The sequence below is a fragment of the Mastigoproctus giganteus genome, chromosome 3, assembly GCF_048544385.1.
Source record: "Mastigoproctus giganteus isolate SK-2022 chromosome 3, ASM4854438v1, whole genome shotgun sequence".
NCBI classification, from domain to species: domain Eukaryota; kingdom Metazoa; phylum Arthropoda; class Arachnida; order Uropygi; family Thelyphonidae; genus Mastigoproctus; species Mastigoproctus giganteus.
This window is the reverse complement of record NC_143577.1, coordinates 253,469,121-253,482,859: the sequence shown is the minus strand read 5'-3', so window position 1 is coordinate 253,482,859 and position 13,739 is coordinate 253,469,121. Positions and strand designations below refer to the sequence as shown.

The window sequence follows — 13,739 nt, the reverse complement described above, 5'->3', positions numbered from 1 at the left end:
TCTTAGTCTCAGCAAGAGGAAGAATCCCATCAGCATTCATCTTGCTCAAGCCATTCAAGGCTTTACACACCTCAATCAGATCACCTCGTAGGTGCCTTTCTTGGTAAGAGCACCCCTTTGTTCCCCTCACCAATCTTGTTGCCCTTCTTTGTACTCGTTCTAGCAACTCTGCATCCTTCCTAAAATGAGGCCTCCAGACCTGTACACAGTACTCTAGGTGTGGCCTGACCATTGCCTTGTATAATGGGTTAATCTCCTCCCTGTCCCTGCTAGCAAAATTCCTATATATCATTGACAAAACTCCATGACCTGCCCTGGCAGCCCCTCTGCACTGCTCAGCGAACTTCATATTTGACTGCACAACTACACCCAGGTCTTTTTTACTTTCCACTTCCCTGAGTGTTGTACCACACAGTTGGTACGTTTCTCTTCAGTTATTGTTACCCATATGCAGTACTTTGCATTTGTCAATGTTAAACTTCAGTTTCCACTTTTCAGCCCATTTGCCCAACTTATTTAGATCCAGTTGGAGTAGCATACTGTGTTTACTGTCATTAACAACCCTGCCAACCTTTGTATCATCTGCAAACTTGGACTTTAAACCTGATATACCTTCATCAATATCATTGATAAATATACAAAACAACAATGGGCCCAACAACGAACCCTGGGGAACTCCACTAATAACATTAGTCCACAAAGAGCAGTGTCCATTGATTACCACTCTCTGTCATCTCCCAATCATCCCTTTATCCATTGTAGCAACTTACCCTTAATACCATACCTCTCCAATTTGTACAGCAGTCTTCCATGTGCAACAGTATCAAAAGCTTTCCTGAAATCAAAGTATATGATATAAAAATTATTTTTGGCGTTCAGTTCCTTTGTGACCACATCACCTATTTGTTACTATTAGGGGAGAGGGGGAGATCAACAAAGCCCAGATACATATATATACAATAGGCCATAAACAAACCATAAAAAAGCAAGTGAACAGAAAAATAAGAATTAAAAATAGGCTCAAAAATTCTAGAAAGGCATTTGTGGTCTATTTTAAACTGATCATTATTACATGAAAATTTCATTATATAAACAAAATACTACTACTGAATTCTCAATGAACAAACAGCAGATAAATGCTATTTCTTACTATGACATTTACTTAATCCTACAATTAAACGAGACAATCTTCTTGGATTATTTCCTTTTTCCTTTTCAATAACTAACTTCAATTAGACACTTAGAAGTTATAGTATCTCTTAAAGTACTGTTTTATTGGACTAAATTCAAAAAATAGCAAGGGCTTAATTTTTCAGTACCTTGATCGATCTGCAATTGTTATGGTTTGAATGGCAAGAGGTGACTAGCTTTAAGGTGATTGGTTCTTAAATTAAGGGGTGGGTAAATAGTAATTATGATGGAAATGGGATTAAAATATATGCAAGGAAGTAGAAGTGCACTAACTCTGTCCTTGGTTGTCATTAAATTGGGTTAAATTGGGAATCTCTAAATAGTGGATAAGGCAAAGTCGTAACGAAGGACTTTTGTTAAAAAACGTCTTCAGTTGGCAAGTTAAATGAAAAGGGAATGCGTACTGTATTTAAGAAGAATTTTGTAATCCCGTGATGCACTTTGTTATTCTTGCCATTCAAACCATAACAATTGCAGATCGATCAAGGTGAGTACTGAAAAATTAAGCCCTTGCTATTTTTTGAATTTAGTCTAACTTCAATTAAATACTCCATAATAAATTTATAAATCATAAAAAGACCTCTTAATTGAGGCCAAGAGTGAGATATATGTAAAATTCTTGCCAATTCTGACCAAACAAGAAAAGTCAAGACAGTATGTCACCATTAAAGTAAAATTACTATATATACTTTATTATTACCAGAGGTGCTGTTTCTGGTATTTATATTTGTGTCCATTGCATCTTCCATTAATTTTTCAGAGCTTTGGTACGTTGCTGGCCAGGAAAGCATTTGTTTACTAGTTGTCATAGTGTAGGGGCTACAGCTGCTCAACTCGGTCCCTTGATGGGTTGGGGGGGGGGAAGTTACAAAACACTACATTCTTCCTTTGCTTGCTATAGTTCCTTATGGCTTTGCCCTCAAGAGATGGAGCATTGGCACTTGAATTTTTCATTCTACTTCTTCCAAGGTATATCCTTTTTCCCTTTTTATGTGATTCACAATTTCCATTAGTACTCCAGTAGGCAAACTATTTTATTCTTTCTCTAAATTTACCATTTCTGCTTGTGATAACTTTAAGCTGGTAAAGATCACCTTTCTGGCATTTTTGAGTTTTTCATTTTCAAATTTCTTCCAGTCATTCCTTATATTTTAGCACTTTATAGATGGACTTTTTATTTTCTTAAAATTAGCATTATTGTTTCAACCCCTGAGTTAAGAAATAGAGACATATCATCTGTTTACTTTTTCAAGTTTCATTTCCCACTTTGGTCGGTGTTGGCAAGACTTTTACACGTAAATTAAAATATTATATAGGGCATTTTCCAGGGTGCTATACACCTGTATGACAGTAATAAGTAAAATGATATGAATGACATGAATCTCCTTGCACTGTCATGTGGTGTGATACGAGACCCCGTGCACCTAGTGGTGTGTGTCAAGGTCAGCTGGCTGTAAGATAGCTATTGTAGCAATCAACTATGGAGTGCATTAACAATGGTTCAGTCATTGGAGAAGTATTTTTTTGCTTGAGTATGCTTTTAAAGAGCATGGCAAATATATACAAAGCATCCAAGAAAACTTTCGTAAAAAATTTTCAAATATGCCAGAACTGCAACATGCTGTGCAAGCATTAACAAACAAATTTCATAACAAGTGCTGTACATGACATGAAGTATAATGGAAGGCCACCAAAACTGACAGAAGAGATGGAAGATCACCAAAACTCCTGGATATTTCAGGTTCAACACTGTAAAGTCCTTCAAAATCGATATGGAAGAAATCACAACAGCAAAACATTGGTCTTGCAACTGTGCATTTAGTGTTAAGGAAGAAGCCATGCCTTTTCCCATACAAAATCTCATAGTTGCCCAAGAATTAAATGCAGCAGATCACCAAAAGTAAGTACATTACTGCCACTAGTTTCAACAGTTCATCACTGAAAATACAAATAGTATTCTGGATCTTACATTCTTCGCTGATGAGGTATGGTTCCACTTGTCAGGATATGTGAATGCTCAAAATACCCAATTATGGACATCCAAAAATACATACAGTCTACACCAAACACTTCTCCATCAGCAAAAGATTGGCGTTTGGGTTGCTATCTCCAGAAGAATCATCATTGGGCCTATCCTCTTCAATGAAACAATAACCTCTGAACGTTACTGTTACAATATTACCAACCAATTCATTGGCAAACTAAATAAGGATGAAATCAAGGATGGGTGGTTTCAGCAGGATTCTGCCACTGCCCATACTGCTACACAACCAATGATGCTCCTATGTGAAATTTTTGCTGATTGAATAATCTCAGCAAATCTGTGGTCCCCTTGAGCACCAGACTTGACTCCACCTGATTTTTATCTGTTGGGAGCAGCAAAAAATAAAGTTTACGAAGAAAACTCACAATCACTTCAGGAACTTCAAACTGAACTGTAACTGCTTACATCAGAGGCGTCACACAAGAACTAAAGATTTTTGAAAATAAAATTAAACGTGTTCAGGCCTGTTTGGATGTCTGTGGAGGTCAATTTCAATATCTATTGTAATGGACTACTTATGTAAGTAAAACTGAGCAATAACAAATAATTTATAATAATATTACAAACTTACCTTCTTTTAAAATAGGTGTATGGTGACTTTCTGAACACCCTGTATAAGCATAATGTACTGGGAACCCTTAAGAGTACCTTAACTGCCAAAGAGTATGTTCCATAACCAAATGCATTCTGTAGCTGGAGAAATTTCAAAATTTTGAGTTGGGACATATAGAATATTGAAACAAAAGAAAGGAATAAAAATACAGTCATTTTTCTCTTATGAGGACAAAACTAATGGGGAGAGAGAGAGAGAGAGAGAGAGAGAGAGAGAGAGAGAGAGAGAGAGGCTATAAAATACAGCAGGCCCCCGTTATAACGCGGTTCGCTTTACGCTGATTCGCTATAACGCTGTTTTTATATTATAACCCGTATCTGACTATAACGCTGTCACAGATCACTATAACGCTCTTTTACAGATTAGATTTTTGACATATTTAACGAAATCGTTTCATTTGATGGAGTCGATAGCTTGAAAATGATTAGCAAAACAGCATTAAAACGTTTCCCACGCCAACTTGAGCAATTTTCCCACGCTCAGTGAAATTTTCTCGCACGCTAATTTAATTGCAGTACACTCACTTGTTACGTAGTTTCGAGATCAACATTTTAAAAAAATGATCAAGTATATTGCTTGTAATATTTGCGTTATATGCATTTATCCGAAGTCTAGTCATCACTCAGTACAGTATTAGACATTGTGCGTAACGGACAGTTTACTTGAACATTGTATCGTAACCAACGGAGTTACATTTTCGAAGAGCTAATAATGACCGACAGGAATGAAAATGCAACAACGTCTGTGCGCAGTACGAAGACTATAAATGTAAGAAAAAGAGTGAATTTGAAAATTAAATTAGACGTTTTGAAGCGAATCGATTCCGGTCAACGACAAGCGGATGTGTGCCATAATTTAGGACTCGCAAATTTAACTGTAAGAACAATTATAAAAAAATAAATAATTAATTTTAGCAGCGGGAAAGATAGCTGTTCCACTGCAAGCAACTAGGGCTAGGCCGGCTATTAGGATTGAAATGGAAAGACTAATTTTATTGAAGATAATATTCCAATGCAGAATTCAGTTAAGTTAAATATTTAAAAAAAAAAAAAAAAAAAAAAAAGAGAGAGAGAGAAAGAGATTAGCCAATATGATGATCTGAAGAAAACTCGCCTAAAAAAAAAAAAAAAATGTGGAACCATTTAAAACTGGTAGAATAGATTTAAAATCCCGGGAGAAGCCGCTAGTGCAGATTAAGGAGCCGAAACTTTCAAAAAAGAACTTGTTAAAATTATTGAAGAGGGGTATTGTGTGTTATACTTCTCAACAAGTTTATAACATAGATGAAGCAGGACTTTTGTGGAAATGAATGCCTAAAAGAAGTTTCATATTGAAAGAAGAAAAAAACATGCCAGGTTTCAAAGAGGCGAAGGATCGGTTGACTTTATTGGTGGGTGGTAACGCTGCGGGGGATTTAAAATTAATGCCCCTTTTAGTTTATTTGGAAGAGGGCCAAAGTTCAACTCAAAATCCACACATTTTTCATGATTAAATTCATCCATTAAATTAAATCAATTAAATTCATTATTTTAATTGGAATTTTAAGTTTACTTTTGATACGCAAGTAGTTACCACATAATTATACGTATGTAATGCAAAATATTTTATATGTGCAAATATTTGAATATTAAATATTTTGACCGACATTTGTGCATCTTTTCATTACCGTTTATTATTGATTAGGAAATATCCTATGGCACCGACCGCAGCTCACAAATACATATGTTACCTTATGGGAAAGCGGCGCTCGCTTAGCGCGGATTCACTTAGCGCTCTGTTTTTCCGGAACGAATGATCAGCGTTAAGCGGGGGTCACCTGTACTCTACACTGGTAATGATACAAGGACAAATGAAATGGGGGTTATTCTGTTGAGAAGCTAAGATGTTCTAAGTAAACAAATGGAATCCACTTTCTAATTCTTTAGCACTTTCTAATTCTTTAATTGGGCTTCTAATCTTATTTCAAGAGCTAAAAATAAAAATAAAATCTAAAAAAAATATATATATATATAAATAAATTTTTAAATTTTGGATGAGTCTGTAAACACAAGGTAGTATTCATAATTTAATTGGCAGCCATCTTATTATCATTATTGCACTTATAAGTATTATCGTGATCTGCCATCTTAAAATAAGATGACAAATTGCATCAATTTATACTTTCTGTTCACTACCCCTGAACAAAATATCCTTGATATATCACATGAACAGGTACTCAGCATCAATATTTACAGATGAAAGACCCTTCATACCGAGGAGAGGCTATGAAAGTGAGGCTGATCAGTATGAAATTAGTGATATTGAAATTACAGATGAAAAATTATTCAAAAAACTTTTGGGCCTAAAGGCAAATACAAGGCTCCTGGAGTTGATGACACATACTCTGTAATTTTTAAGGAGATGGTGAGAAAGACTGAAACACTAAGGTTAATTATGAGCACATTGTTAAACTTGGGAGGAATTCCTCTGGATTAGAGGAATGATAATGTATCTCCAGTGCATGGAGGCAATGATAGAGTACAATATAATCACATTTAGACAGAAATGAAATTATGAAGGATACCCAACATGGTTTTGTTAAAGGAAAATCATGTTTAACTAAATATGTTAACTATTTTCACACAGCTTCTCATGAGCTCAATGTAGGAAATAATTTTGACATTGTTTAGTTGTATTTTAATAAAGCATTTGACTCAGTCTTTCACTGAAGGACACTGTATAAGCTGGAACACATTAGAATAATGTGTTCCAGCTTATACAGAAGGTAGAGGGTTGTGATTAATGGTTTTCCTCTTCAGATCGGTATAACATTTATTGGGGAACCCATATTAGATATGAGGACAATTGATGTACCCATATTGATTCTGGGACAACTTGTTTTTTCTCATTTTCATAAATATCACTGACGAAGGGATAGAAAGCACAATGTCAAAATCTGCAGATGATTAATGATCACTACCAAGCAGCATCCCTTCATGACGACTTGGCTAGACTTCAAAGATGGTCAGAAAAGTAGTAGTATGTTTTAATGCAAGGTCTTACAATTAGGGAGTAGCAACTTCAAAATAACTTATATACATGGTGGAAATGAATTAAAAACAGTAGGAAAAAAGGAGATTTTGGGACAATATAGTTGTGACAAACTCCAAGAAGTAATAGGCAGCAAAGAAGGCCCATTGATGATTTATCGAACTTTTTTTGTAGAGGAAAGAGGTGATAATCCCAGTGTATAAGGAAATTGTAAGACTGCACTGGGAACATAGTGTCCCAAGTATGGAGAACACACCTAAATAAAAGAGACATAGAGCTTCTTAAAAGGATCCAAAGATGGATAACCCACTTAATGAGATCTGCAATATGTATATAGTATACTATATGTGGATTTATTGGAAGACTTTTCTACAGCACCATGTTAGAGAGGCAACAAAAGGGAGTAAGACTCTTGATCTCTTTATCAACACTGATTATTCATGTATTAAGAATTTGCAGATAAAAAACCACTAGGTGATAGTGATCACAGTGTACTGATGTGGGATTTACTTAAAGATTAACTACCAACAAGGGTAAAGGGAAAGGTTTTCCTTTCATAAAGGTAACTACAGTGGTCTCAGACAGTTTTTAAACTCAATACAATGGGACCAACTGATGACGTTACCATCAACAAATTCCAAATGGGAAGCATTCAAAGAATTAATCATAGAAGCTATTGGCTTTTCGTACTAACTAAGAAATACTCTTAAATGTATAGGCCTAAATGGATGTCAGATGAATTAATGAGACTCGTGGCAGAGAAGAAAAATGCATGGGATGCATATAAATTATCAGGAAACACCAAGGCCTGTGGCAGGTATAAAAGGAAGTTTTAGCAAGTGAAAACAGATTGCAAGAAATCTTTGGAAAAGGATGCAAATAAACACAGCAAAGACCTCTTTACTTACGTAAATTCAAGAAGGAAGGGAATGAATCAAATTGGCCCACTTGACTGATGGTTCGACTGATGGTTCGACTGTTGATGAACTTGCTCAGGTTGCTCACAATACTGAAATAATACTTCAGACAGAGCATGGGTTTAAGGATAAATCTTGTCTGACCAACTTGATTGGATACTACAATGTGGTCACAAAGGAACTGGATGCAAAAAACAATTTTGATATCATATACTTGGATTTCAGGAAAGCTTTTAATACTGTTGCACATGGAAGACTGCTGTACAAATTGGAGCGGTATGGCATTAAGGGCAAGTTGCTGCAATGGATAAAGGGTTGGTTTAGTGGGAGATGGCAGAGAGTGGTAATCAATGGACACTGCCCTACACGGACTAATGTTATTAGTGGAGTTCACCAGGCTTCGGTGCTGGGCCCATTGTTGTTTTGTGTATTTATCAATTAAACCGATGAAGGTATGTCAGGCTTAACGTCCAAGTTTGCAGATGATACAAAGGTTGGCAGGGTTGTTAATGATGCTAAAGACAGTATGCTACTGCAACAGGATCTAGAAAAGTTAGGCAAACGGGCTGCGAAACGGCAACTGAAGTTTAGAAGTTTTACATTGATGAATGCAAAATACTGCATATGGGTAGCATTAACCCCAAAGTAATGTACCAAATGTGGGGTATTACATTCAGGACTTGGGAGTAATTGTGCAGTCAGACATGAAGTTGTCTGAGCAGTGCAAACAGGCTGCTATGATAGCTCATGGGGTGTTGTCAGTGATATACAGGAATTTTTCTAGCATGAAAAAGGAGGTGATTATCCCATTGTATAAGGCAAAGTTCAGGCCACATCTTGAGTAGAGCTCTGGAGGTCTCATTTTGAGAAGGATGTAGAGCTGCTGAAACAAGTACAGAGAAGAGCAAAGATTGAGGAGGGGAACAAAGAGTTGCTCTTACCAAGAAAGGCTTAAGTTCTGCAACTACTGCGTTTGGAGACTAGGTGCCTGTGAGGTGATCGGATTGTGGTCTTTAAGGCTTTGAAGGGATTGAGCAAGCTCAATGCTGATGGGAATCTTCCTCTTCCTTGATTCAAATTGAGAAAGTACAGTTGAAGATGTACAGAAGTTCGCCTTTAGCTAGTGGGTGATTGATTGCTGGGATAAACTTCCATGTGTTGTTGCAGAAGTTGATACCTTAAATAAATTCAAGGAATTTATTTACTACGCAAACTACTGGAGGAAATGTTTTTTTTTTGCTAATGGTGTATAAGCTTGTTTTCTTACATCATTTGTCACTAATACTAATACTATAGTTTTTTTATGGTTCAACAAAGAAACTGATATTTATCTGCACTAAAGGTAATTCAACACAAATAATCATTTATGATATATATGCAAAATAAATATTTGAAAACTTCTTTCACAACATGTAGTACAGGTAGTTCCCGACTTTACGAGTTAATTCGTTCCAGGCACATGCTCGTAAAGCGGGAATTTATTTCCCATAGACGTAATGTTAAAAACAGAGGTTACGTTCTCAACAATGAAATTTACCACAGTAATGTTAAATAAAGGTCAACAAAACAGTAGTTTATGCTTAAACAATGATTTTTTTTGTCCAAAGAAATGAAAACATAACCTTTAAAATCCAGCAAATTATAATAATAAAGAAATTATTTGTCATACAAATATTAAAGAATGTTTATTCTTCATCATCATTACTAAATGCACATTTGCAGATGGTTTGTTAATGGTTCATTACTCATTGTCTGCTTGGCAGTGGTTGGCTTGTTGAAAGATCAACAAGTTGTTGTTGTCTTCTTCAGAAATGCTTCAAGAGTCGTTTGTTTCCAAGACAGTCTTCTCTTTTCTATACAAATTTCACGATAGCACGCATAAACATTTTTTAAATCTGTAGCAACTTTTCTAATGTGCCCGAAATTTGAATCTTGTGACTCGAAAATTTCAATTACTTTTTCTCTATTGAAAAGCTTCATCAAGTCCCTTGAGAGTCAAGGAATGAACAGGAATTTCAGATATTAAATTTTCTTTTTCCTCAGCTTCTTCACATTTTGCCATTTCAAGGAGGTCTTCATTTGTGAGCTTTCCATTGTGTGCTTGAAGCAGATCAGTGTCAGTCGTAGAAATCTCAAGCTGCAATTGGTTAGCAATAATAACAACCGCTTTGTTTCATTTTATACGATCTCTGCTGTAGTAGTATATTGTAAAAAATACAGTACATGGTAGTAATGTATTGCATAGCTATGCGCATGGTTTGAAATGCCATGTTCATTAATGTTTGGCATTTATTTATTGCAAATAATGTTCATATTTTTGATTTTGTTGATACTTGATAAAAATAACTCGTAAACCTGGAACTGGTAAAGTGAAAAGTCATAAAGTGGGAACTGCCTGTATTTAATAATTTTTATTTATAAATCATGCTAGAAAAATAATAAAAAAAGAAATTCAAAATAAGCTTACTGAATTTACTGCATTATCTAATATATTATTCCCACCAGTTGGAAATGTTAACTCATCATCATCAAAATTCTCTAATTCTTCTTTCATTACATCATCTATTATCATATTGACATCATCTTTACCTCCAGGTTCTGGTAAGCCTCGAAACTGATCAAGAAGACATTGACGGCTCTTCCGAAAACGCTCAAGGCACTTCTATAAGCACAAAATGATTCAAATATATATATATATATACATATATAATTAAAAATAAATAGGATAGGATGATGAATATATAAATATATAAATATCGGGTAGAAAAAAGAAATAGCAAGTGTATATAAGCTGTTCTAGGCGGCGTGAGCTCAACCTGGATAAAGCTTAGGATAATAATTATTATGAATAATAAAATTAAAAATAAATAGAGAAGTTGGATTTGAAGTACGATAATATGGAAGTCGGATATGAAGTACGAAAATATGGATTATGGATCAGGGACACTGCAAGAGCAAAGGCACCCTACAACCATAATATATATAAAATTATTTTTATTGTTATGTGTAGAATTTAAATATAGAATTTAACTAGTGCTAATAATGAAAATACTGTGTATCCTGGTAGCGACATATGTGTTGAACAAAGGGTTGAAAAAAGGAAAAGAAAAAAAATGCAAATTTTGAAAAAACAACGACCAATGTGGAAATAGCATTGCGGTATTTTTCATAATTTTTGTGTCTTCGTCAGAGGTCATCCACCAAAATTACGAAAAAGAACAGCAATACTCTTACTTCTGTTTCTGACATGTTCTGTATGTCAAAGAGCACGTGTAAGAAGCCACGTGGTAAAAATAATTTAGAATACAAATTTAGAATAAATAAAATACAAGTTATGTAAAACTATTATGTGTTACTAATGTATTACATACAGAACATGGATGACCTTACAGAAGTAAGCAGCCCGCTAAAAAAAGTGAAGACAAAGGAAGGGAGTGTCCGAATGACAAGAACTTACCGCTACTGGATGGGTTGACAGAAAAGACAGAGCCGGAGGCTAACCCGTGTATATATGTGTAGAAACGCTAGCGGCGCCTAGCGTTAGACGAATTTTGGTGTCTGTATATTATGTAATTTACGTATGCGGTGGAGCTACGCTAGGTTAAAGATAAGTATATGATGCTCAAACACCCGGGATAGCAAAGAAATATAATACATTAGTAACACATAATAGTTTTACATAACTTGTATTTTATTTATTCTAAATTTGTATTCTAAATTATTTTTACCACGTGGCTTCTTACACGTGCTCTTTGACATACAGAACATGTCAGAAACAGAAGTAAGAGTATTGCTGTTCTTTTTCGTAATTTTGGTGGATGACCTCTGACGAAGACACAAAAATTATGAAAAATACCGCAATGCTATTTCCACATTGGTCGTTGTTTTTTCAAAATTTGCATTTTGTTTATTTTCTTCTTTTTATATCGTTACACTTTTTCTTTTCCTTTTTTCAACCCTTTGTTCAACACATATATCGCTACCAGGATACACGGTATTTTCATTATTAGCACTAGTTAAATTCTATATTTAAATTCTACACATAACAATAAAAATAATTTTATATATATTATGGTTGTAGGGTGCCTTTGCTCTTGCAGTGTCCCTGATCCATAATCCATATTTTCGTACTTCATATCCGACTTCCATATTATCGTACTTCAAATCCGACTTCTCTATTTATTTTTAATTTTATTATTCGTAATAATTATATATATATATATATATATATATATATATATATATATATATATATATATATGGTTGGGGTCACCACAAACCTGATGTTCATATGTAGAACCAAATTTAATAATAAGAAATATAAGTTTAGTACATATATATATATAAAATACGCATACATCAATCCAGTTTATAAAATACAAAACTTCTTGCAGAATAATAATTAAAAAAAATATATATATATATACATATACACCGCCCTACCATTAATATCAGGACACCCCTCCATTGATGGAAAAACAGGTCCTATGCATGCAACACATCACAGAACCTGCTATAAACATGCACACTGGGCTTCAAACAGACAACTGCAAAAGTGGGCATGCAAGATGACACGTTCAACAGAATTACCTCAACAGTTCAACAGAACTGATCACCTCAAAAAATGCTAGATGCCAATTAACATGGTGTAAGGAGTGCGAATCCTGGACTATTAGCATTAGCATTAGTAGAGGCATATGATGCAAGAAAGCAAGCTTATTCAGCATCAGCCAAAAGAAAAAAAAAAAAAAAAACCCTCTCCCATTTCACCTCTCCGTTCGTTCGAAATACCTGTCCAGTTGAGCTTTAAATTTGTTTAGGCTATCAACTTCAACAACAAGTGATGAAAGTCGGTTCCACCAACCAACCACCCGCTGGCCAAAGGCAAATTTCCGCACATCTATTCGACATCCGTCCTTCCTCAATTTGAATTTATGCCCTCTGAGGTGATTATTCTGAGAAAGATGAAGAATCCCATTGGCATTGAGCATGCTCAAACCATTCAAAGCCTTATACACCTCTATCAGATCACCTCGCCGGTGCCTAGTCTCCAGACTCTGTAATTTGCAAAACTTAAGCCTTTCATCGTAAGAGCAACCCTTTGTTCCATTTACTAATCTTGTTGCCCTTCTCTGTACCCGTTCCAGCAGCTCTACATCCTTCTTGAAATGAGGCCTCCAGACCTGCATACAGTACTCAAGATGTGGCCTAACCATTGCCTTATACAAGGGAATAATCACCTCCTTATCCCTGCTAGAAAAATTCCTGTATATCATTGACAAGACACCATGAGCTACTCTTGCAGCTCGTCTGCACTGCTCAGAGAACTTCATATCTGCCTGCACAATTACCCCCAGGTCCTTTTCATTCTCCACCACTGTCAGTGTAGTACCGCAGAGTTGATACATTGCTCTGGGGTTACTGTTACCCATATGTAGTACTTTACATTTGTCAATGTTAAACTTCATTTGCCACCTCTCAGCCCATCTGTTCAACCTTTCCAGATCCTGTTGCAGCAGCATAGCGTCAGTAGTGTCCTTAACGACCCTGCCAACCTTTGTATCATCTGCAAACTTAGACATTAAACTTGATATCCCATCATCAATATCATTCATAAACACCGAAAACAACAATGGACCCAACACTGAACCTTGAGGAACTCCACTAATAACATTAGTCCACGTTCAGCAGTGTCCATTGATTACCACTCTGTCTTCTGCCACTCAACCATCCCCTTATCCATAGCAGCAATTTGCCTCCAATGCCACACTGCTCCAATTTGTGCAGCAGTCTTCCATGTGCAACAGTATCAAAAGCCTTTCTAAGATCCAAATATATAATATCAAAGTTATTCCCTGCATCCAGTTCTTTTGTGACTACATCATAGTATCCAATCAAATTGGTCAGGCAAGACCTGCCCTTAACAAAACCATGCTGCGTCTGA

General features: G+C 35.6%; 1 protein-coding gene across 1 annotated transcript in view; it reads right to left on the bottom strand.

The window, feature by feature from the left end:
• The window catches only part of LOC150089058 (RPA-interacting protein A-like), a 61,735-nt gene that overhangs the window by 35,320 nt on the left and 12,676 nt on the right, over positions 1 to 13,739 (bottom strand). The window contains exon 2 of the mRNA XM_090371033.1: positions 10,263 to 10,457. Within this exon, the coding sequence (XP_090227159.1) occupies positions 10,263 to 10,457 (195 nt within the window). The remainder of the gene's footprint in view (positions 1 to 10,262; positions 10,458 to 13,739) is intronic.